Consider the following 23,952-nt stretch of genomic DNA (forward strand, 5'->3'; position numbering starts at 1 on the left):
GACTTATGGATAAAATGATATTACCAGGTCAGCTGCACACCCTAGCCAGCGCTGCCAGATTTGTAAAGATTCGTGACATTTCAGAAAACAAACACACAAAATTGACAGCACCCGAAACAAAGGATCCAATTAAGAATTGAAGAAGGCAAAATTCAATTTCGCAGCAGGAAAAATCAATAATCACAGTCGTAGAAGAAAGCTCACACAACGGACGCCATGTTCCACTTCAGCGGCTTCAACATGATGTTCCCAGAGGGACGAAACTTCCATGCCACATACAAGTGCTACTCGGTGTCGATGCTCCCGGGCAACGAGCGCTCCGACGTGGAGAAGGGAGGCAAGAGTAAGTGCATACCTGCTTTGTCAAGTATCATCGCACTCATACTATCTCCTGTTGCAGTCATCATGCCGCCCTCCGCCCTGGACACACTCACTCGCCTAAACGTCGAGTACCCGATGCTCTTCAAGCTTTCCAACAACAAGAAGATGCGCTCCTCGCACGCTGGCGTCCTGGAGTTCGTCGCCGACGAGGGAAAGTGCTACCTGCCCCACTGGATGATGCACAACTTGCTGTTGGAGGAGGGCAATATACTGATCATCGAGAGCGTCTCTCTGCCCGTGGCCACGTTCTCCAAGTTCCAGCCGAACAGCACCGACTTCCTGGACATCACGAATCCCAAGGCCGTGCTGGAGAACGCGCTGCGGAACTTTGCGTGCCTCACCAAGGGCGACGTCATCGCCATTAAATACAACAAAAAGATCTACGAGCTGTGCGTCCTGGAGACCCGTCCCGGCAACGCCGTCAGCATCATCGAGTGCGACATGAACGTGGAGTTCGAGGCGCCCGTCGGCTACAAAGAGCATCACGAGACCCAGATTCCGGGCTCGGGCCAGCAGGGCACCCAGGGAACCGGGGCCAGCGATGCCAGTGCCCTCGGGGCCGCCCTCGAGGAAGTGGTGGAGACTTTCAAGGGTCCTGGCGTTCGACTGGATGGCAAGAAAAAGAAAGAGAGTCAGCTGGAGACACCAGTGGTCAAGAAGTTTCTGCCCCGCGGCGTTCCGGACTACCATTATAAGTTCGGGCAGATCAGGTTCGATCGCAGCATTAGACCAGTCAGCGACCGTGGGACCGATGAGTCCGGCGGCTTGGAGGACGTAAAAGATGTGAATAGCTTCCACGGCACGGGTTTCTCCATGAAAAAAACTCGAAAGTAGATTGTAACTCTTAGCTCTAAGTGTATAATGTGCAGAATGGCCTGGACCTGGGACATGACTCTATAGACATAAAATGCTTCAAAGATTTAGCGTCAACTGGATGGCTTCCTGCTTGGGTGATGGCGGCGGTGCTATTGTGGTCATGGGCGGCAGGCGACGTATCTTGCGGCCGTGCTTTCCCTCCTTACGCTTCCAGAGGCCCGACCGTGGTCGGTTGCCCATCTCGCGCATGCGCTGGGCACTGCCCACGTGCTCCTTGTTGTGCTCGGGGTTCGAGAGGCGACCCACGGTGGCCATGCAGATGCGGTCGAAGGCGAACTCCCGCTTGGAGGGCAACTGAACCACAACCTTGTCATCGAACTTTCGCAGAATGGTTCCGAAGGTACCGGCGGCGTGGATAAGGTGGCACTGCTGGCCGGGATTCTTCTCGAGGCAGTGGATTCGAGTGCCTACGGGCAGGGCGCCCAATGGGTAGGCATCGCCCTCATTGGGACGCACTGCGGGAGAGAAAAAATTAGCACTCAATGGACACACAAGCGGAGCTACTTACCGGGAATACGCGGAATCACGCGGGAAGTTTTCAGCACGTCGCCTGCCTTCATGTTCTCCGTGGCCAGAATGTACTTCAGCTCGTCGCCCACCGCCACCAGGGCCACCTTGGCCGTCCGGCAACCGTCGTACAGTATCTCCACGACAAGCTCCTCCTGGGGTGCTCCCTCGCCGGGTCCGTCACGAACCCACTTGACCCAGCGATACTGTTGCTTGATGCCGCCGCCGATGCCCTTGGCCACCATGCGACCGCTGACAGGGTCGCGCCCTGCCAGGTGTGTGATCTTCAGCGGCGCCACCGTGTACTCCTCGGGAAAGTGCACGATCCGGCGGAACTGCTGGCCAGCTCCGGGCTGTGGCTTCTCCACGACTTTGGTCTTAGTGCGCATCTGTTGCAGCGCCAGGGCGGCAGTGACGGCCCGCTGCGGCGGCTGCAGCGTTAGGGCGGAGTTCAATAGGCGCGTCAAGCTTAGCATTTTCGCAGACGAATCGAATTGATCTGTTACAAAACCAGCACAGCTGATCGAGGTGTTGCCAGATGTTTCGGTCGAAAACCACATGCACCGCACAGTGGGTCGTTTTCTCAAAGCACACTGCAAAAATCTTGACTTATGAACTGAACGAAAAATGGAACACCCTCTTCAACTTTAAAAAGTGCGTAATTAACGGTCAAACCCAAATGTGGTCCTTTAAAACAATCTAAACATGCATTCATAATTTTTTTTGGAAGCTATTAAATTTCGTTAAATTTAAGTGTAACAAGTATGGCAACAAGTATTGCCAGATGCAAAACTAGAAATCAAATTTTCTACGAATTTTCGGATTACGAGCCATTGTGCGCTGTTTGTTGCGTCTTTCTTTTTGCTTGTCTTCGAGCACGCGTTGCCACCCGGTCGAACGACCGTTCTCTTCTTCTACTCCTTTTCATCGTGCTGCGGACCGCGCTGCGCTGCAAGCAATAAGAATAGGAAAAACCGCATTAAAATCGCTGAAAAAGTGCACAAATTGGCTTTAAAATATTGTTCAAATACTAGTGTTACGTATATAATAGAGAAGTTTCCGGAATTCGAGCGCAGAACGGCAGAAAAAAGGTACGAAAAAAAGAAAAATAAACAAGGCGAACGAAAAATAATATACACACACAAACACGCAGTGAAAAACGTGTTGTGTGCAAAAATATAAACAGCGAAAGAAAGAGAGAAAACCAATAGCAGAGAGAGACAGAGATGGGACGAGAGGACAAGACGAGAGGAGTAAAATTATAAATATATAAATTTTGGAACATGCTCAAGTGTTGTACACACGCACACTTGCCAGCGCAGGAGTGTGGTGTGTGATGTAGGCTGAAGTATGTGTACATATTTTGATGTTAGGTGGGAAAAAAAGCGGGCGGAAAGTTTACGCAATCGCCGAGCGAAAAGCGAGAAGACCGTTGTGAAAAGTGTGCTTTTTGTGAGACAAACATGCACATCTGAGTATATGTGAATATGTATGCGCAGGTGGAGTCGGTTGCTAGCTGAAAAATCAACGAGCGGCATTTTTTACGCATTTCCAATACGCTATCTATGTGTGTGCGCTGTGTGTGTGTAAATGTGTGTATTTACGTAAACGAGTATATAGCTGTGTGAGGGTTTATTTATATGTATGTATGTATGGGCGTTTGTTTGCCTTTTGTTGTTCTCGTTAATTTTATTTTGGTTTCATTTTGCATGTTTATGCATGCAAGCTCGATCGATTGATAGGTTGGGGAACCATGTGGTGGGGTGCTGTGGAGGAGAGTCAGTGCGAGAATCTGCTTTGTTGGTATGTGTGAAGCCCACGAAATAAATAAAGAGCCGAAGTAAGCACGTTCGTTTCTGTTGCTGAGAACCGTCTTCGCGTCGTCTAAGCGAAAACAGTGGCTCAAAAATATAGATCCACTTCTGGTTGGAAATCTTTTTTTGGGCAACACCTGTTCGACTTTTCATTGGCGCTCTGGTTTATAAATAATTCGTAAGTGATCTGGAATGCTTTCAAGATGTGTACATACATATATTTATGTTGCTCTTGGGAAATCCCACGTTTTAACTTTCTAAGGGATCATAATCGTAACATTGATTTAAAATGTAAAATCATTGATAAACTTAAATATTCTTTAATAAGGCGAAAACAACGCACTGTTATGATAGAACAGAAAAATACCGAACAGCTGATTTTATGTTTGCGGAGATTTAATTCTCGGATCTGTACTGTTAGTTTCCAAGAGACCCTAAAAAAGTAGAAGCACGTGGAGACAAGCACTTCAAATCCGAAGTTAACAATGTTATGAAACATTGATCTCGGCATATATGTACATATACACATATGTATGTGTGTAATAACAAACTTTTCTTATTAGGAATAACTTTAATTCTGTTTAACCTCTCTGAAAAGAAAGATTTGAATCAGTTACAAAAAAATGCATCAAATAGTTATTTAAAATAGTTTAGTTCACTTATCTTACATTTTAGTGAAAAACATTGAGTTTTAAAAAAGAATTTTCGTTATCCTTTGATTTGCCGTCTCAAAACCAATGAAAGTGAGCGAGATGCATATATACGCTCTGTTTACCGTAGATGCCCAGAATTAGCTTCAATTGGCGGACTTCTTTAACTTAAATTAAATTTAAATTAAATTAATTAAATAAATTGAAATGTCATTTGGACCTTTTTTGGCAACACTGTTCACCAAGACATTGTGTGCGGAGAGGAGAGCGAAATCCTGTTGTTATGGGAACAGAGAATGGTGCGGAAATCCAAATATAAACAAGTCTGTACGTGAGTCGAGGCAAACGTTCCGCGACACTACTCATACCCGGTGCTCAGTCAGTATATACACAAGTAACTTTTTGTATACCGGGCATAAAAACCGTAGCTCCGTTTACGTTGTCTCTTCAAAGGGTATTGGTGGGGGGGGGGGGGGGGGGGGCATTTTCCATTGCGCTGCGTGCTGTTGCTCTCGCCGGCATCACACTCCACATTACGCCATTAATGCCCGGGAAAATCATAGAGCGCACGCGTGAACCCTGCTCTTATTTTCGGTGCGCTTCTATTGTGTGTGTGTGTATGTGTGTTTACTCACGTAGTGTAGCGTAATAGTAGTAGTGTTATTATTATTTTTATTCTCTTCTTCTTGTTGCCGAGCAAAACACATAGATACATACATGCACACATATGTATGGGTGACTACGATTATTGTATGAGTGCTTGTGCGGCGGCTGCGGTAGCAAAACAGAGTAAAGCAAAAACCGAAACAGAAACGAAGTGGAAGACGAAGGCAAAGACAGCGACAGAGTGGTGGACACAAACTGCCAGTCAGCAGGGAGAGTGGCAGCGGGTGTGTGTGTGCGCCTTCGTATCTGTGTGTATATATTTGGAAAATATTTAAGAACCTTGGGACAAGCGAAAAATGTGCGAATGCCGCGTGAAAAACTGTGAGAATAACAAAATTAACTTATTTTATTCGAAAATAATTCGAAAACGAAATCAAATAATAACAAAGTTCTTCGTGTGTGTGTGTGTGTGTATGCATGTGGGGTGTGGAAGTATTTATTTCGATGTACTTTGCCGAAAATCAATCTTTTTATTAATCATTTTAGGCCCCGACAAATACAGTAAGTAAGCATAGTAAAAGTGGGATTAAATGGCCGCCACTACCACAACCACAACCACAACACTAGCAACAACAACCACCGGCAATAGCAGCACCATCAACAACAACAATCACCACAGCAGCAGCAACAGCAGCAGCAGCAGCAACAATCACATTTTAACGGTACACACCGTTCTGAACACTCCCACCAGCATTGCAGTCGCTGCCGCAGCAGCCGGCGCGGCCGACGCCGCCACTGTTGCCATCGCCAAGGACATGTTGCAGCTGCACCATGGGGCTGCAGCAGTGCTGAACAACAACAACAACAGCAGCAGCAGCGGCGCCGTCGGCATCAACAGCTCGGAACTGACGGCCGCCAGCAGCAACAATAACAACAACAACTCAGCAAACCACCCACCTGCCACCACCTCCTCCTCCGTATCCGCATCCGTAGGGGGCTCGGCCACAACACCGCCGTATGGGGAGCTGCGCTTCAACCAGGAAGTGCTGCCCATCACTGATACCGTCACCGTGATCGGACGCAACTCCTCCACGTCGTTGGTGCATTTCAATGTGGCCGAGAACAACCTGGTCTCGCGGAAGCACTTCCAAGTGCTCTATGACTTGGAGGTGCGCGCCTTCTTTGTGCAGTGCCTCAGCAAGAACGGCATTTTCGTCGACGACTTTTTGCAGCGCCGCAATGTGGATCCAATGAGGCTGCCGCCGCGGTAAGTTAAACGATGAAGTGGCTAGCGTTAGGCTAATCCGTTACGTTAACCTCCCTTGCAGATGCTACTTTCGGTTCCCCAGCACGGAGATTCGGATAGAGTTTGAGAGCTACGTGGCCGCTCTGGCGAACGTTGTTCCTGACGCTGCCTCCTCTCCAGCCCTCGCCACGGTTGCGGCTACTCATGCGGGAAACAACCACAATGCCATCGGGAGCACTGGAGCTCATGTCATCATCACACCGCCGCCACGAGACGATCTGCAGCAGCAGCACCACCACCATCACAGCCAACAGCAGCAGCAGCAGCATCAGCCAGCGCATCACCTGCTACAGCAGCAGCAGCAACAGCACCAGCAGCAGCCTTCGCTCCTTCCACTCCCACTCCCACACGCACCTCTCCACCCGCTTCACCATTCAGCCCTTCAGCAGCAGCAGCAGAGGGGCGGCAACGTCGTTGTGGTGCCTCAAGCAGCGCCGGCTCATCTGATAAGCGCCGTCGACGGTACCGGCATCTATGCACCGCTCAAGATATCCATACCCAAGAAGGAGCAGAAGAGCCCCTATCTATCACCAACTGGCAAGTGGAATTTCACTTTATCCCATCAGCAAGTGTCCAATTGGAAGCCGGATTCCAGTAATGTCTAGAACATTGAAGAAATAAGCCAGCTGAAGGCAGCTGAAGTTCCTCGCTGAACTCGTAAAATAGCCAAAGATAGGTGTGAAATTTCCACATCAATGTGCTGGCAAGCATGTTTTAATCAACTGATTTTTTTAGCAGCTGTTAAAAAAATTGCTTTCGTAGATTTTCAAAATTATTTCGTAGGAAGTAGAGAGTAGCGTGTTAATGGGTTTGGCTGCCGCAATGTATGCGATTGTATTTACCCAACGCTTGCGGCGGTTGCGCGAAAAGCGGGCCGCCGAAGCCGAGGCTTCCCAGGGTGTACAGCCGCCCCCAACAGCGGGTGGGCCCAGCTCCAACCCGGCCCTGACCCAAACGAAGGATTCAAAATAGGTAGAATAAGTGAGGAAGAAAGATTGAAATAGAATGTTCTATAAAGGCGGCTCGAATCAGTATTGACTCTATCTTTTAATGGATGATATTTTTCTTGGCTCTTCATCGTAGGTACAATTAGCGCCGCCAACAGCTGTCCGGCTAGTCCTCGTCAGGGTTTCCACCAGAATCAGCCCAACAATTACAACAATTACAGTAACAATAATACGGTAACTATATGGGATCTTTATGTGAATATTATGTACTCATTTGACTTTTCTGTTTCACAGCAGGATCTGTTCCAGACTCCCTCCACAGCCAGCTATAACCACAACGAGAAGCCGCCGTACAGCTACGCTCAGCTGATTGTCCAAGCAATATCCGCCGCGCCAGACAAGCAGCTGACGCTCTCGGGCATTTATTCGTTCATTGTCAAGCACTATCCGTACTACCGCAAGGAAACGAACAAGGGCTGGCAGAATTCCATTCGTCATAATCTCAGTTTGAATAGGTAGATCCCACCCACATTGAATCGGACATAGACAAAGCTAAGCTGAATCCTATCCTCCATTCCCGGCTTTTGCAGGTATTTCATCAAGGTGGCTCGCTCCCAAGACGAGCCAGGCAAGGGCTCTTTCTGGCGCATCGATCCGGACAGCGGGGCCAAGCTGATTGATCACAGCTACAAGAAGCGTCGCCAGCGCAGCAGCCAGGGCTTTCGTCCGCCCTATGGCATGCCCCGTTCGGCGCCCGTTTCCCCGAGTCACATGGGTATGTGGATGGATTGTGTGCGTTAATCGCTATCCTAGTATTAACTACCTACATTTGTACATTCCAGATAACTCGCGCGAGAGCTCGCCGCTTCAAGATATCGTGCTGCAATCAGCACCTGGATCGCCAGGCATGTCGATGGAACAGCGCGCTGCTGATGCCGGTAGGAGCGAGAGCCACTTTTAGATCAATCAATGGATTGGCCAATGCATGTTTCAACTGATGTCCGCGCCGTTCTGTGCTTTTCTATTCCAGAAATCATCTATAATTCTCAGAATGCACACCAGCAACAGCAGCACCAACAACAACAGCAGCAGCAGCAGCAGCAACAGCAGCAGCAGACGCTGTCCAATAATTCCAATCAGTACAGGTTAGTGTTCAGGGCACATCTGGTCACCGTAGGCAAATGGTATATTCCATATATTGGTCTTTCTTGCAGCAGCGGCAGTCCGTACTATGTATCCAATCAAAACTCCGGCGTTGCCGTGCAGCAGGCGCATACAGAGGGGGGAGGGAATGCAGGTGGTGTCGGAGCCCTGATTGCGCTTAAGCGAAACCATGTGACGGCCGGAGGACCCCACCCGACCACTGCCACGCTTCACCATCAGCAGCAGGCGGCGGTGCAGCAACAGCAGCAGCATCAAGAGATTATCTACGAGGAGTTGCCAACCGACTACAGTGGCCATATCGAGGCCAGCGAGGAGGAGTGCGTCACTACTGCCGATGCCACCGTGGCCAAAAGACCCAAATATGTGTCCGAGGTGCTCTGATGCGTGCGCATTCAGAAGCATAGGCAAAGCAAGGGAAAATAGTAGGAGTAGTAAGAGCCGGCTGCGGACGGACGGACACCGAAACTCAGTAAAAATCAGCAAGCAGAGCAGAGCGGAGCGGAGCAAACGGAGCGCACGTGAAGAGAAGATTAGAAGCAAAACAAAAAGTATCTCCATCTTGTATATTGAATTTGCCAATCCAACAACCTAGAAACCTAGCAAAAAAAAAACAAAAACCCAACAAAATACCAAACCCGAACGCGAACGAAGAAGTTGTATAAATTGATATGGAATATTTGATGAACGGCCAGCCAATGCAAGATTGTTTGTGTTCTGAATGTTGGCCGTGCATCCGTACAACGGCATGCACATTTTTCCAAATTCGAGATCCCCAAGCTACCACTTAACCTTACCTTACAACCCCCTAGATCTGACGAATTCAATATGCTCGATGACGCTACTCTCTAAGTAAAATATTAGATTAAGATTTAAAGCGAAAGTAAAACAGCAAACAAACAAAATTATATAGAAGTATATACGATTGATTATGATTATGATGTTTAAGATGTTATAGCTATGTGACCGAATTGTGCAAGGAGCGATAAAGTAGGGGACAACCACGTGACAACCAACCAACCACACAAGTAACAAACAAAACAAAAAAGCAAACAGGCGAATGAATATTATTACCTATCTACATACCTTTACCTATATCGATTTAAAAACATTAAAATACAAAGCAAAAAACATAAAATGATGAAAAATTAATAAGAAAATATATACAAATTTACGGATACAATAACAATACAAACCATCTAGTATATATACAGATATATATATATATATATATATATATGTATATATATATATATACGTATATATATATATATACGGAAGAACGATTGCACTTTATTTCTTATTAATGAAGAAAATCCCATTTAAGTGTTTGGACATATTGTGTATTAAAGAAACAAAAATCAAATGACAATCTCTGATTTTATTGGATAAGGAATGGCATGCGTACTGAAATAGGTTTACATTCCTTCGCTGCGATCTTATATAACAAATCATATTTGGACTCAAGGGTCAGTAGCCTGGATCTGCCGGGGCCCTCGTAAAATTCGTGGACATTCATATTTTCATATTTCACATAAGTCAAAAGATCTTTGACATATTCGTTATTGACCTTATGTCGCTTTGGCTCTGCGTGGTCTGTACCTTTGTCCGATTCAATGTCGCTCTTCTCGATTTTGAATGGATTCTCGTTGGCGTATGCATCGGTTTTTTCATTGGACTGGGAGCATAGGCCTTTGAACTGCCATTTAAACTCGCAAAGGGAGGCAAAGCCGTACACGGCAACATATTTTTCAATAGTCTCAAAACGAATGATTTCCGGCAGGGAAAGTAATTTGATGAATTCCCTGAATACGTCGGATCCCAGCTGATAAACCTCATCAGGTACAGGCCCGCAAAGGCAAAGCATGGCCTCGGACGTATCCTTGATTAAATCCTCGTTGGTAATGTGATGCGCATACTCAAACACCTTCAGCAGGTCGGGATACTTCATTTTTGGTATTCTTTGCTTGATAATATCCATGCAGACGGATGCTAAAGTTGGTACCAGGTAAATGGTGGCGCAGTCCATCAACTTGATGAGCTCCCCATTGTCGTAGCTAGCGACGGCCTTCTTATCGTATGTGTACGCAAAGAGACGGAACTTTTCAAACGTTTTTGCAGTAGTGTCGGACAGCCAAAGCTCTCCGGAAGCAGCTTCCGTGAAGTCGGATTGGAATCCGCGCTTGAAAAAGTCCGAGGCGAGTCCTAGAATCACCTTATGGCATTTGAATCGTTTCAACTCGACAATCACGCAACAGTCCGCGAAGTCCTCCTCTACGATCAGGTTCTTAAAGGCGCTGGCTAGCCTGCGGAACAAGATTCATACGTGTGTTGACAGCCCATTTATATTTTTGGCCCTGCAGGAGCTTACCATTTCTCCATTGTCTCTCCCAATAACAGTACGCAGCTCAGCCAAAACAAATTCTGTTGCAACAATAGCACTCGAAGAGCTGGCAGTACCAGGCTGTAGCTTTAATCTATCAAACAGTATGCTGACCTTTAGAAATATACCGAAATATACCGTCTCATCACTAACCATACAGTATATACATATGTAGATTTGCCAGTTCATACTACGAAAGCGTCACACGTCGAGCTCTCAAACGAGGTCCCAAACTGTTTTAAAACGTAATTAATAGATATATTTTCTCAAATTGATATGTAGTAGACGTATTCATGCATTTGATTAGTTTCTTGTATATATGTATATCCAGATCCCGATACCAATTCTTGGTCTCTGTAAGAAGACCACCCACCTTCAATATATCGCTGAAATACCTTTAAAACAAAGACTTACTAGTTTCTGCATTCCTGTGAGCCTGGGATGACACAAATTTGCGCAATTCTCTAATATCCTTTTCCCTAAGGTATTCAGAATGTTGCCCATGTTGCGGGACATACTGCTCATTTTCGTGTTCAATTAGAGCGAAAAAGAGAGCCTTTACCGATTTGAATAGAGTAGAAAAAGCCGAATGGTTTGAAAAAAAAACAAACAAAAAGCTTATGGGCATTCCAGCTAATGCTTTTAATTTGATTTTCATGATTTTAAGCTTATTTTTGTGCAGTCTGATTGAAATACGGTTGGTATCTGTTGCTTTGCTTTATCAAGGAATAGAGCTAGTTCCTTCAGTATTCAGTTCCTTGGTAATAGATAATAGGCTATTTACACTGACATGAGTACCTATCGATAGTTGAGTTAACTAAATAACTCCAAATTTCTGTTTACACCTTAGCAACGTTTAGTTATTGAGCACGCTTAATAGTTCGTATAGTAACTTCCATACGCAGGTATTTGAATTTTGAATTCTATTTTGGCGCGCAGCTCTAGCGATTATTCTGTCGCATGGATCAAAATGTGTAATTACCGTGTAATTACCGTTTAATTACCATGTATAAAAAGAGACACAATCCAATAAAATGAGTCCCTAAAATTAGCCAATCTTTTAGGAAATTAATTCATCAATTAATCATCAGCTAGCTAGTAATATTATAACAAATATCAAAATCGAGATATATGATTTCCGATCATGGTCAGAGAACGATTAACCCATTGTAGACCAGTGGGTATTCAAATACACTCAACGAAAACGATGCAACTTGAAGAATGTTAGCTCAGTTCAGGTGAAAAACATCTGGTCCTTTTTTTAAGTAAAGTTGAAGGTTATTTACAAACAGTATTATTTTCAGCGATTTAATTCAAGCTTTTCACCTGTATAAATATATGCTTTTTAAGGGTGGATTAAGTGGGTCAACGCTTTTTCATGAAAATTACATTTTATCGATAACTGATAACGATACTTCTTGAGCTAAGCCGGTGGTTGCGCGCGACTTCGTCCAACTTAAATATATTCAATAAATAATTTATTGATTTAAAAAAGTGCTGCTATTCAAGTGAGTAACACAGCGGACAAGTTACCTTAGGTCTGAGAAAAGTTGTCAAGCCCGGGAAGGGATCGAGAGGCCAGGAATATGATTTTCAAAAAGTGTCTCAGATACTGGTGCGCGTTAGTATGTGTGTTTGTGAATATCCTTGTGTATCCTTCTGTAGTCTTGATGGCGCCGCGTGTTTTCGCCAACCCGCGTGGGTGTACGTGTGTGTGCGAGTACATACATACATTTTTGGCCATATATTTCCACACAAATGCAAAATAAATAAAACTTCATTTGGACGCTTTCTAGCTGTAAAATAAATTTTTTTTGTGTGTTTGCCTAGAAAAATCAATAGACACGAAAATTGATTCGGAATTGGTTGAAGAAACTGTGAAAGGGGTGGTGAGAGGTGGAAAACGGTTTGCTGCTGAATAAGTTTTGTGGTTTTCTTCATGCTCTTTTTATTGTTCGCCGCTGACCTGCGTTGAGTACAGTTTACAGTTGTTCCTTTCAGTTTGGCATGCACTGGCCGTCCCGTGTGCAGCTGTTTTCAGACTCGTCTGTTGTGGATCATTGTTTTTTTTTCGCAGCTGCAGCAACAAATCGTTAGGATGCGACTACACCCTGCGCACACTCGCAGTCACACTCACGCTCATATGGCATACACTCTCTCCTTTACTCTCATCTCCTCTGGCAGCTTCCAGACTGTTCGAGGATGACGGTTACATTCCTGTTCCCCCACGCTCCCCGTGACCCAACGCAGCATGATTCATGATTGTGCCACCCACTGGGGGTGGCAAAGGGCACAGCCTCATCCGCTTGACAGATTTGTTTTTGTGAAATTTTCTACAAGCTGGTTACACTCTTTCTTATCAGAATTTTGCACCTATTTTGCAATTACCGTGTGGCTTGAAAAAGTATTATGTGGTTATGTTCATCAAACAAAATTTAAGAATAGTAATTATGCAAAATAGGAATTACTTTGAAAAATGCAATGAAATTACCATTTCGTGAAATAAGTATGTTGAACCATAAGATATGGGCATAATCGAGCCACTGTGCCAGTCTTACGGTTCGTGCCGTGGAGTACAGAGCGAGTGAGAGGAGGAGAACGGCCAAATACTTCAACTTTGTGTACAGCTTTTTTCGGCTACGAACTAAATATAAAAGCAAAAGAAGAAAACAAAATAGAACAGCAGGAAAAGAAAAATAATAAAACCAATTTCAATTTTAAAATAGCGCGCGGCAAATAACCCTACTGGCTCTACGACTGCACGAGAGCGATGCAGTTACTCTGAAACTGCACAGCTTATTGTACACCCACGGTATTTCGGTTTTCCATATTTCAACCTTTTCTGCTTGCGTCAAACAACCCAATTTCGAATTGCAAAAAAAAAACAATTTTTCCTGCATGAATGATATCACGAGCCAAACAGATTGAGGGGAGAAACGAGTGTGGGCTGTGGGCAGCCATTCCGCAAGGTCACCGGAGAACCGATTCTTTTTCTGCCCCTGGCAGCCTGCTCCCAACACTGACAGTACAGTATTACTCTTTCCCCGCATTCAGTGTCTGTCTTCCTATCGCCGGTGTTCCAAAAATCTCTAAAAATGCCAAGGCAGTTTGAAATCTCTTTTAGCTGATTGCCAATGCGGCAATTTTTGTTGTTGTTTATCTTATTTTGGCTTAGTTAATCAATAAGCTATGTACATACATATGTATATGGGCAATTCACTATTAAAAAATTTAATTATCTTTTGATAGATATGATTTTAAATACTTGTGGAAAAATGTACGGAAAAGCAGCGAATCTCTAGAGACTGGTGGAACATTGAACCCGATTCCCTTGAGATTTCTGGAACACATCGCGATCATAGATGCTCTCCTCCCTCACTCTCTCCACCATCCTCTTTGTTTTTGTTTCTGCCCAATGGAATTCCAATACATATGTATGTATAGAATAATTGTTTGAATACATACGTATACGTGTGCATGTATATACACATATGTGCGTACATATGTATGTATGTAAAATTCAATGAGGCAGCACCAGACGCGCTTGCTTGTCGGGTCCGCCGAAATTTGCGCTCGTTGCGTTTCTTTTTCTTTTGTCTGGCCCGGGCCGGCCCCATCACACGTTTTTAGAATCAGCCGACAAACTCGTAATCCGCGATTGCGGATTGCGTGTGATGGAAAAAACCCCCAAAAGAAGTCCAGAAAACAACTCTAAACGAGATGATTGAGGGGAATGCTACACGCTTATTTATGTTAATGTCCAGAATAGAGAAAGAGGCAGAGCAGGAAATCGGCAATGGGTAAGAGTATCCCTTTCTGTTTACAAACCGAGCCTGGTACAGTCAGCCGGACGTGTGTAGCTTCGTTCGAAGTTTTGCGAAATTGTGAAATGTAAACTGAATACAGTGATTACTCTCCTATGCTGACAGTCATATGTACATATGTATTTCCAATCAAGCTCCAACAATGGGAATTTATTTCCAATAGATGCATATGTACATATGTATGCTAGTAGATCCCTAAAGATGTGGTCCGATATTTTTGGTCTGGCAAAAGGGCTTTCCCTGTACCTACATAAATGTATCCAGCAGATGAGTTTCCATCTCATTTGTCAGTAATAATTGCTAGGGTATTGCTAGATATTCAGGCACTCTCTTTGATTTGTTTTCCGCAAACTGCTGAAGACCTGTAATTTATTGCACGTGTTTGTTAATTATTTGTTCCTCACACATGAAAGCATTTTAAATTTTGAATAGCGGCGGATTATCGATTGGAATGTGCCACGCTCTGAGTGCCCTCCGTCGTGCAGTTTTACGTCAACTGGATGAGCTGGTGTTAATTTCCAAAAAGTTACCCCGGCCGGATTCGAAGCGTGACCTTGAACTTGCAGCAACCACCCCCAAGAGGGAAACCAACCACCACAACAACAAGTGGAATTTGTGTTAAGGGTGCACTCGCTGCTGTTTTTGGTGGTACGTTGCGGAGCGCTTTGAAAACGGTACGGGTGTCAGGTTTTGAATGCAACCACTCTGCAACCAGGCGGTGCCTGCTACGATCCGTCCTTGGGATATTACGGAAAATTAAATCGATACTAAATGCAGTATGCCGGCGGCCGTCTAGCCTTGACATTAGCACCATCAGCAGGTGGGAGTACGCCTCTATCCTCCATATCACACTCGGCTGCACTCACAATTCAATCCATTTTAATTTGCGCCTCCAATTCCAATTCTGTGTCATGCAATGCCTCCCTCCCTCTCGCTCTGCCCCTCCCTCTCTTTGTGCACCATGCTGCTATGCCTTAACGGTGGATTCCAATTACAGAGAGCCTAGAGTTTCCAGCCTCACAATGGCTTGCAGGAACAGTGGGCGCCATCGCTAAAATGAAATGTATATATAATGCTACATAATGTTGAATTATCATGTGCCGCAAGCGATTAACCTTTGCCCCACTGTGCGAGCTATTCTCTCCCGATTTATGCATGTTTTATTGAAATGCCATAATTCTCTGTGGCCCTCCAGGTTCGAGGCCATTACAAAATTTCCCCGACAGTTTTATTAGCACTGCAATGGCTCTAAAACGTTCCGCAGTTGCGTGTTCGGGGTATTTTTAGTTGTAAAGTTCGAAATAGCCCTAAATTGGAATGGATTGACGCAGGAACTCTGATTACATGCTTCATTGTGCAATTGTGGAATTGTGGGGAGTAGGGACTCGCAAGGATGTTCTCGAGCTCTGAGGATTTTTCGCACGCGAATATGGAAATTTCGCGACCATACGTCAGCTGCAGCGTAATCAGGATAAAGCGTTGCGACCTTGTCACGACACAGTGTCAGCCATTGTCCTGGTTACTATCCTTTGGCCGCCTCCACGCCTCCCCCTTCTTCTTCTCCCACTGTGTGGGGCCACACTAGGGGAAGAGGCTCATGCTTTACGAGTATTTGGACACCAAATGTGTATTGTTCGGCGTGGAAGACGGACGCCTTGTGCAGATGGTATTGTTCTTTGGCTTATTAAGGTGCCAGATGGCTAATTACGAGATTAACGAGTGGGGAATTGATACAATAGGTATGTACACAGATAGAATTCAATTGGAGCTCTCTCTGACATGTCAACACATGCAAATCGCTTACATAACCTGCATCTGTGCCCTGGCCAGCCATTGATCTTCATTCTACACAATAAAAACCATTGTTTGTTAAATTTACACTGATGACTACAATCTGAACCACAAATGGCAGCAATTGCAGCAATTACAATTTCAATTGTGAATTGTAATGGGAATTGCCACGGGCCGTACTGCCAAAAAGGTACTATACGCGGGGCGGGGTTTCCCGTGGAAAACTATCTCAAATTTTCCAATTCCAGTAATGAACTTTCAATTGAAATTGGAAAGCACATTGATTACCGGTTGTTACCGGTTAATGGCAAGCAGAGTGGGATACGCTACGCGTACGCAAATTGAATGGAATTGGGGTTTGAATCCACGACAAACGCAACAAAATCTAATAATACTGTTCTCTAAAACTTAATGAAGCATATAACAACAATGGTTTCAAGCTGTTTTAACCGGTTCGAATCTCGTTGATAGCTTATGAGATTCCGTTTCAGATAAATTCGATTCAATTGGCCTTAAACGTTTGAACGATCCGGTCTAGTTAGGGAATAAATGGTATTTACCGTAGAGGAAGGAAAGGATTCGAATAAACCTTGAATTTGAATGAATAATCCTTTAATTTGGAATCCTTTTTCTTCCTTTTTACAGACATGGTGAATACTTTTCTGCGGTGGAAACAAATTAGCTACCCCAAACGTCAGGTAAGTCGCCATAGCTTATGATATTATAGACCTTAATGGTTATACTTTGTATACTCTGTTCTTCTTTCAGTTGGCAAACTCGACATCTCTTAACTCCTACTCAACATAACAAGAAACTCCTTAGATTTAACTAAAACATCACCAAAATCCACTTACTCAACAACCTGATCGTTTAATCCATCAAACTATTTGCTAAAAGGAGTCATCCGCGGGATTAAACGAGAGTGGTGCCTATGTTAAGTCTATGAGAACTTCTTAACGAGCTTGAAATTCCAACAACAACATCGGCGAACAGCAGGGATTATTCAGGCCAAAAAGGAGAAGGATTTGTTTTTAATTTGGAATATTGTTCGTTTCGTTTGGTGTTTCGTCATCCGGTCAAATTGTGTATTTCTAGGATTTTAACTATTTATTGAATATTTTTAGAGGTAGAGAGCTGATAGAGCTGATCGATCTGATAGATCTGATATATCAGATCTTGTAGGGAGAAGGAAACATTTCAGGGCATTAGTTACTTAAGTCACTTTGTGTATCCCACGCGGCGAGTTGTTCACCGATTTTCATTATGAAAATAACGACAATGAAGTTTAAGCGCAAATATGGCTGTTTAGAGAATATTTGAAACGAATTTCTCACTTATTAACCAATTTGGATTTTTCTTTCGACCATCATTTGTTACGTAGTCTTGTATTTTATAAGTTCCAATCGATTGTTTTGCACCAGTCGCCCATCCATCCAACCATCACCCATCCACCCAATCCGATCCACAATCCACGATTCGCAATTGTTTTTTGGCAATTGTTTTTTTCTGAGGTAGAAAAAATCCGAGTAGAAGTTTGCAGTAGAGAGAGTTTTGAGTTTTGCATTCAACCAACGACCACAATCAAGAACCACCATGGAGCCGTTCTCGCCGGATCTACTATGGATGGTCGTCATCGGCTTCCTGATCGCGTTTGTCCTGGCCTTTGGCATTGGAGCCAACGATGTGGCCAACTCTTTCGGCACCAGCGTCGGTTCGGGTGTGCTTACCATCCGCCAGGCCTGCGTCCTGGCCACCATCTGTGAGGTCTCTGGCGCCGTACTGATTGGTGGGACATTCAAGGACCTGTAAAATACTCTGATCTTATCTAACCTTTGCTCTTTCGTGTAGGCTACAAGGTGTCGGACACGATGCGCAAGGGAATCCTGGAAGTGGGCATGTACGAGGGCTACGAAGAGGTTCTGATGCTGGGCTGTGTGTCCGCCCTGGCCAGCAGTGCCGTGTGGCTGCTGGTCGCCACCTTCCTGAAGCTGCCAATCTCGGGCACACACAGCATCGTAGGCTCTACCATCGGGTTCTCGCTGGTGGCACGCGGTGTGGAGGGCCTCAAGTGGTCCACGCTGGGCACCATCGTGGGCTCGTGGTTCATCTCGCCGGTGATGAGCGGCATTGTGAGCATCCTGCTCTTCCTGGCCATACGACGCTTCATCTTGCGTGCCCAGGAGCCGCTCAAGGCGGGCTTCCGCTCGCTGCCCATCTTCTACGGTGTGACATTCTTCATTAACGTCATCAGCGTGGTGCTGGACGGACCCAAGCTCCTCTACATGGACAACATACCCACTTGGATAGCGCTGAGTGCCAGCCTGGGCTTGTCCCTATTAGTGGTGGTGCTTACCCAGCTGGTGATAGTTCCGCTTCAGCGTCGAAAGATCGAGAAACGCCTAAGGGCCGAGAATCCGGTGAAGTTTAATTTTGAGGACTCCGTGGGTGAGTTTTTTTCAGATAAAAAGAGCCCCTGAGAGAAGATTCTAAATCCATTTCTTACAGAATCTTCGCCATCGGGCAGCCCCAAGAAGCAGCGACGTCCGCTGTCGCTGGTTAGCGAGGGAAAGCCGCTGCCCGCCATCGCCGAGATTACCGAGCTGGTCTCGCTGAGCGACAACTCCCCCAAGACCTTTAAGCTGGCGCCCTTTGGGCTCGCGGCCAAGAACAACAACGCCCCCGGAGAGGAGTACAAGATCGATCCGCAGCTGATCAAGAAGGCCGAGGATCTGCTGGGCAAGGCCAGCCTAGACAACACCGATCTCACCATCACCAGCCTCAACTTCATCGACGAGCAGCAGCAGCACCAGCAACAGCAGCAGCAGAACGGACGCAAGCTTCAGGAGTGCTTTAAGCGCGTTCAGTCGCCCAAAGAGGAGCACAAGTCGCAGAAGCAGGTGGCCAGCGGTGTGCCAGCCGCCGCAGCCGTAGCGGGGGCAGGTGGCAAGGCCACCAACAATAATCTGCAGGTGGTGGAGAGCGCTGGAAGCCTGGATCTGATGATTAGCTCCACCCTGTCGCCCAACTCCAGCAAGGTGCCGCTGATCGAGAGTAAGGAGGCGCTCAATGAGCAAGAGAACGAGTTCAAGCGGGCTGCCGGTCGTCGTGCCAGCAGCGCTGAGGAGACCCAGGAGATCTCCATGCTTTTCTCGTTCCTGCAGATCCTTACGGCCACTTTCGGCAGCTTCGCGCACGGTGGAAACGATGTGAGCAACGCCATCGGACCTTTGATCGCACTCTATATGATCTACCGCGAGGGATCGGTGATGCAACAAGCGGAAAGTCCAATATATATTCTAATCTACGGCGGCATCGGCATCTCCGTGGGTCTCTGGCTGTGGGGACGGCGCGTTATCGAGACCATTGGCAATGACCTCACCAAAATTACCTCTTCGACGTGAGTGGAATCAATTGATTGGCTCTCGAATGTAAGAATTTTATCGCTAATTCCTGTTCGTCTTGCTTGCAGTGGCTTCACCATTGAAATCGGAGCCGCCATCACCGTACTGCTGGCCAGCAAAATTGGCTTGCCGATTTCGACCACACACTGCAAGGTCGGTTCGGTGGTTTTCGTGGGTCATGTGAGTTCAGCGGGTCGCAAGAAGAACCCGGCGAAGGGTAAGAAGGAGCTTCATTCGGGCACGGAAAAGCCAGCCCAGAAGCCAGCTGTGCCCATGGAGGATGGCAGCGTCGACTGGCATCTGTTTAGGAACATTGCCTACGCCTGGATAGTGACGGTGCCCGTGACCGCCCTGCTTAGCGCCGGCATGATGTACGTGCTCTGCCTGCTGGCCGTGGATGACATGGGTCGGGCCTAGAGAGCTAGAGAGTCATTCAATTATTAATTGTAATTGTCAAGCAAACTACATGTATCGTAATTGTACAAGTTGGAAACACACAAAAAACCTAAGGTTAATCACGCAAAAGAAAACAAAGAAGTGAGCAAATCTAAGCAAATTACTCGCCTAACTAAAGCATTGTACTCGTACTTAGCTCCTAGAACGTTTCTGATGCTAACCGATATTAATATGATTTAATATTTATACGCCAAGCATGTCGTGATCATTTTTTTTTGTACAACTCTGCGACTATTTCGAGCCAAATGAAGCGCTTCTCCAATTTTTTTTGTAGAACTACGAGAAGATGTCCACGCCGAATTCAATATAGTTTACAATACTATTAGCTTACGGGTAACTCCATATTCTCTCCCCCCACCCAAAATATGAACTCCCAGCAATAGAACAGAGCAAAACACTTGAATAAAATACAAACTATGTACAACAACAAAAGACCTCTATATGAACCTGGTCGATTATCACAACTTTGATTTCTACTCATTTCTACTCTATAGAGTTTTTATACACTTTTTGTTAGTTTTTTTTGTTCCTTAAGGACTGCCTAAGCGATCTTGTTTGATCTTCAAGGACTTACTTTTCTTTTCTGAGAATATCTCGAACTTTTTCGAATTGATTTTTGTATTTTTCATTCTGTTGATCATTCAATTCGATTCCATTTAAAACAAACTACTCAAGTGGCTCTCCAGTCCGTCTTTCATTTACATTCCATTTGAGAGCCAGTTCGTAAAGTATTTCACTATGTAGTTATACGAGAAATAAATACAAAGTTATGAAATATACGCATCTTATTATTCGGATAAATATGTAAATGTTTTGCATTTTAGATGGTAGGAACAAGGAAAGAAGGAAAGGTGAACTGTGGAACTGTGGGCTATGCGTAGAGTATATAAAGTAAAGTAAATGTTAATGTGTTTCCTGTGAATTTTGACCAATTTAGTTGGGGATTGGGATAAAAAGTTACTTGTCTCCAGCTGTGATGTTCCGTCTGGAGAGTTCTCGCCAGCTCCACGTGAGAGAATTCAAAATGATAACCTACTGATAGTGATCAGATAATTTCCTACTTGGAACACACAAAAAAGCACATCACATGTGGCCAACGCAGGCCACCATTTGTATGGGAAATCCGTTGCCGTCTCTTTGGCTGCGCTCGAATAGCCCCATCAGTGGGGCCCAGAAGCTCACCGCCAGCTGGCGAAGCTCGCCCAGAGAGCTTTTAAGCGAGACGCGAGTTTTGCCGATGAGGCTGGCTGAGCGCTTGGACCCCACAGTCGAGTTTCAAGCTTCGACGCGTTCGGTTGGGAAAAAACCTGCCCAGTTCTGCGTGATTTTGAGTCCCTTTGTTTTTTTGGTGTAATCTGAACACTCGTAACGCCTGCGCGTCTACCGATATACAAAGTCGTCGTCGTCGTCGTCGTTTAGTGTGCCAACTGCTTAAATCATTTGACAAAAACATAATTGAGTGAGAAAAATCGAGAAATCGAAAACTTGTGCTTGGTTGAACTTGGTGGAACTTGGTGGAACACATTTGGATTTATGGATTCCCTCTTGAGAGCTGCTTAAAGGTGAGACTTACAGACATGAGGAGAACCCTGGGAGGGCCCAGAGCAAGTGCTTCCTTCCTATTCTGATTCACTTTCCGTTCAAAGATCCCATAGATTGTTCGCACTTGTCTCATAGAGTACTCCAGAGCCTCTTCGTACGAGTATTACTTAATTTCTCTGCTTAATCCGATTTCCGTGCATTGAACTTTTCATCTTTGGGTATTTCTGTTGCCTTTATTTTTGCAACTTCTTGTGGTTTCTTATTTGTTGCTGCTGATTGTTTTTGTGAGTGTTTCTTCTCCGTTTCTTCAATCTGCCTTCCCTACCTTCCGCCTTCCTCTCTCTCGCTCTCTTCGCTCTTTGGTTTGTTCTCATTTTATTTAATGAGTTCTCCGGTATTATTGTTTTTGTTTTTGTGGCTGCTGTTGCTGTTGTTGCTGTTGTTTTGTTCAAAAGCCTGTTTTTGTTCAATATTATTGTAGTAAACGTATACGTATGTATATATGGGGTCTGGTCTGAAAACGTTTTAGCAATTTAGCCAAACAGAAAATATTAGCAAGTGGATTTGACTTTAATGGGAGGCTCTTTATCCGAGTTGTAGAATTCCTTGAAACTGATGGAAATTATTGAATGAAATACTTATGTCCCTCTAGGGCATGTTCTTTTATTTTTCAATCCCTCAAAGTGCGATAAATGGGATATTTTCGGTTGATTCCACTATTTTTATCATAAGGAAATTCTGCTTCCCACTACATGTTGCAGAGATTTTACTACTCCCTTAAAATTCAGAAAATATTATAGATTCACATTCCTAAAAAACAGTATTGAAAAAATGATTGGGCATTCAATGGTTTTAAGATTTTTATCAGCGATTCCTTGCACCTTAAACTTTCTAGTTTAAGGATTGATAGTTTTGGTTTCTTCGAAGAAAGTTTTGCTACATTTGAATAGCATTAGGAATCATTATTCTATCGATTCCCTTACTTGTAGAGCCGCTTCTTCGACTCTCAAGTCTACTGCTGAAAGATTATTCATCTCGAAGCTCAAAGATCGTCTTTGTAGATCTGTCCAAATGTTTTTCCCTCAGTTAGCAATGTAATTAACAGCTTGGCAAATGAATTACTATTTTATCCCATGCAAATCGTAGATGAATGCCAAAATACCGATCTCAGCATGTGCGACCCATTTCCCCCAATGAATCCCATCGAAATCTGTGACCGACCAACAGGTGCTCCAAGACTTCCATCGGGTGGCGTGGCAATGATCTCCCGGGGGCCCATTATGCTGACGCTTTAGCGGTATTCGAGTCAAAGCGATGCCGACACACCAATAGATTACCAAACCGAACCTAAACCAAACCCACTTACGACTTTTGGCCATGCAGAAAGCCCGATTCTTTGCAGAACAAAAGCCAAACTATCGAAGCCATTAGCTGGGCAAAAGCCAGCACCCGTCTGACTCCGCTCGACTCCTCTCGACTCCGGTCCGAGTCGGAGCCAAAAAGTCATTAAAGACAAAAATCTATTGAAAACAGCAAACAACACGCCTTAAAAATACTTCGCTGTATTCGAAAGGAGGGGGGCAAAAAAATATTTCTGCTGCACATGCGAGTCTCCACGGGTCTTGGGAGACGAGACTTTCTGTGTTGGCCAGGTGGATGCCATGCCCCCGACCACTGGCCATGTTAATTATGCGCTTATCAGTTCATTACAGCAGTCGGAGTTTCTCCAGAATCCAGCTGGAAAACAGCCACGAGTACATATCCTCGATGTGGATAGATGGTCCAAAGCCAACCCGTAATTACTCGGACACTCCACACACTCCACACTCCACACACTCCACAAGATGTTGGCTGCTGGTCAAATTCCGATTGCGCTCTAATTTCTTTGCTCTCTCCCTCTTCAATTAATCAAAATTATATCTATCGGATGGCGAGCATCCCCACAATACATCATTCATGGGATACTGGTACGAGTACACATGTAATTACTAGATTCTTTGCACTCCACTTGGGGGAACGGCAGCAACAGCAGCAGCAACTGCCTTTTGCATACACTGAGAGAAAGAACCATGTATATGTATGAATATGAAAAGGGTAAACAAGATCACATCTTCAGGAATATATACATATATATCTGGAGTTTCCAAGGTTTTCCTTTGGAAATCTCTTTCTGGCCATCAATTTGTTTTCCCACTGTATGTGTATTTGCTGCATAATGATAACCCTCGAAGCGATCCAACCGATCTCTGCCATTTTTCCCACTTTCTCTCCAAGGCTCCTTTTTGGCCGTTTGGTGTCGATCGTTGG

General features: G+C 45.0%; 6 protein-coding genes across 12 annotated transcripts in view; 4 read left to right on the top strand and 2 right to left on the bottom strand.

Moving 5' to 3' along the window:
• The first annotated feature begins 56 nt into the window (after nucleotides 1-56).
• LOC108152431 (ubiquitin fusion degradation protein 1 homolog) lies at nucleotides 57-1,311 on the top strand. The gene is made up of 2 exons (XM_017281763.2): nucleotides 57-343; nucleotides 401-1,311. The coding sequence occupies exons 1-2, from the start codon at nucleotides 217-219 to the stop codon at nucleotides 1,213-1,215; spliced, it is 942 nt and encodes a 313-aa protein (XP_017137252.1). The 5' UTR covers nucleotides 57-216; the 3' UTR covers nucleotides 1,216-1,311.
• Nucleotides 1,213-2,285, bottom strand: LOC108152430 (39S ribosomal protein L2, mitochondrial). The gene is made up of 2 exons (XM_017281762.2): nucleotides 1,766-2,285; nucleotides 1,213-1,712 (listed from the first exon to the last, which is right to left on the bottom strand). Exons 1-2 carry the CDS (start codon nucleotides 2,238-2,240, stop codon nucleotides 1,294-1,296), a joined length of 894 nt encoding a protein of 297 aa, XP_017137251.1. The 5' UTR covers nucleotides 2,241-2,285; the 3' UTR covers nucleotides 1,213-1,293.
• Nucleotides 2,286-2,663: 378 nt separating this feature from the next.
• Nucleotides 2,664-9,379, top strand: LOC108152429 (forkhead box protein K2). Of its 5 annotated transcripts, none has more exons than XM_017281761.2 (9): nucleotides 2,665-2,855; nucleotides 5,381-6,101; nucleotides 6,163-6,677; nucleotides 7,224-7,321; nucleotides 7,382-7,602; nucleotides 7,678-7,862; nucleotides 7,930-8,025; nucleotides 8,118-8,232; nucleotides 8,305-9,379. In XM_017281761.2, exons 2-9 carry the CDS (start codon nucleotides 5,425-5,427, stop codon nucleotides 8,630-8,632), a joined length of 2,235 nt encoding a protein of 744 aa, XP_017137250.1. In that variant the 5' UTR covers nucleotides 2,665-2,855; nucleotides 5,381-5,424; the 3' UTR covers nucleotides 8,633-9,379. The 5 variants fall into 5 exon arrangements, with proteins under 5 accessions (XP_033242401.1, XP_033242402.1, XP_017137250.1 ...); XM_033386513.1 differs by having other exon boundaries at nucleotides 7,385-7,602; nucleotides 8,302-9,379; XM_017281758.2 differs by having other exon boundaries at nucleotides 2,666-2,855; nucleotides 8,302-9,379.
• Nucleotides 9,380-9,569: 190 nt separating this feature from the next.
• LOC108153424 lies at nucleotides 9,570-10,737 on the bottom strand. Its single transcript, XM_017283427.2, has 2 exons — nucleotides 10,620-10,737; nucleotides 9,570-10,554 (listed from the first exon to the last, which is right to left on the bottom strand). The coding sequence occupies exons 1-2, from the start codon at nucleotides 10,628-10,630 to the stop codon at nucleotides 9,630-9,632; spliced, it is 936 nt and encodes a 311-aa protein (XP_017138916.1). The 5' UTR covers nucleotides 10,631-10,737; the 3' UTR covers nucleotides 9,570-9,629.
• Nucleotides 10,738-12,031: 1,294 nt separating this feature from the next.
• LOC108152734 (sodium-dependent phosphate transporter 1-B) lies at nucleotides 12,032-20,567 on the top strand. Its single transcript, XM_017282277.2, has 6 exons — nucleotides 12,032-12,139; nucleotides 16,892-16,944; nucleotides 17,015-18,032; nucleotides 18,095-18,691; nucleotides 18,752-19,643; nucleotides 19,716-20,567. Exons 3-6 carry the CDS (start codon nucleotides 17,840-17,842, stop codon nucleotides 20,062-20,064), a joined length of 2,031 nt encoding a protein of 676 aa, XP_017137766.1. The 5' UTR covers nucleotides 12,032-12,139; nucleotides 16,892-16,944; nucleotides 17,015-17,839; the 3' UTR covers nucleotides 20,065-20,567.
• A 792-nt stretch (nucleotides 20,568-21,359) lies between these two features.
• The window catches only part of LOC108151770 (brain-specific angiogenesis inhibitor 1-associated protein 2), a 31,430-nt gene continuing 28,837 nt past the window's right edge, over nucleotides 21,360-23,952 (top strand). For 2 of the 3 annotated variants that reach the window (XM_033387134.1, XM_017280616.2), the window contains exon 1: nucleotides 21,360-21,665. The gene's annotated coding sequence lies outside the window, so the exon portion shown is untranslated. The remainder of the gene's footprint in view (nucleotides 21,666-23,952) is intronic. The other variant, XM_017280615.2, reaches the window with a different exon arrangement.

This window comes from Drosophila miranda, chromosome XR (assembly GCF_003369915.1).
Source record: "Drosophila miranda strain MSH22 chromosome XR, D.miranda_PacBio2.1, whole genome shotgun sequence".
Lineage (NCBI taxonomy): Eukaryota > Metazoa > Arthropoda > Insecta > Diptera > Drosophilidae > Drosophila > Drosophila miranda.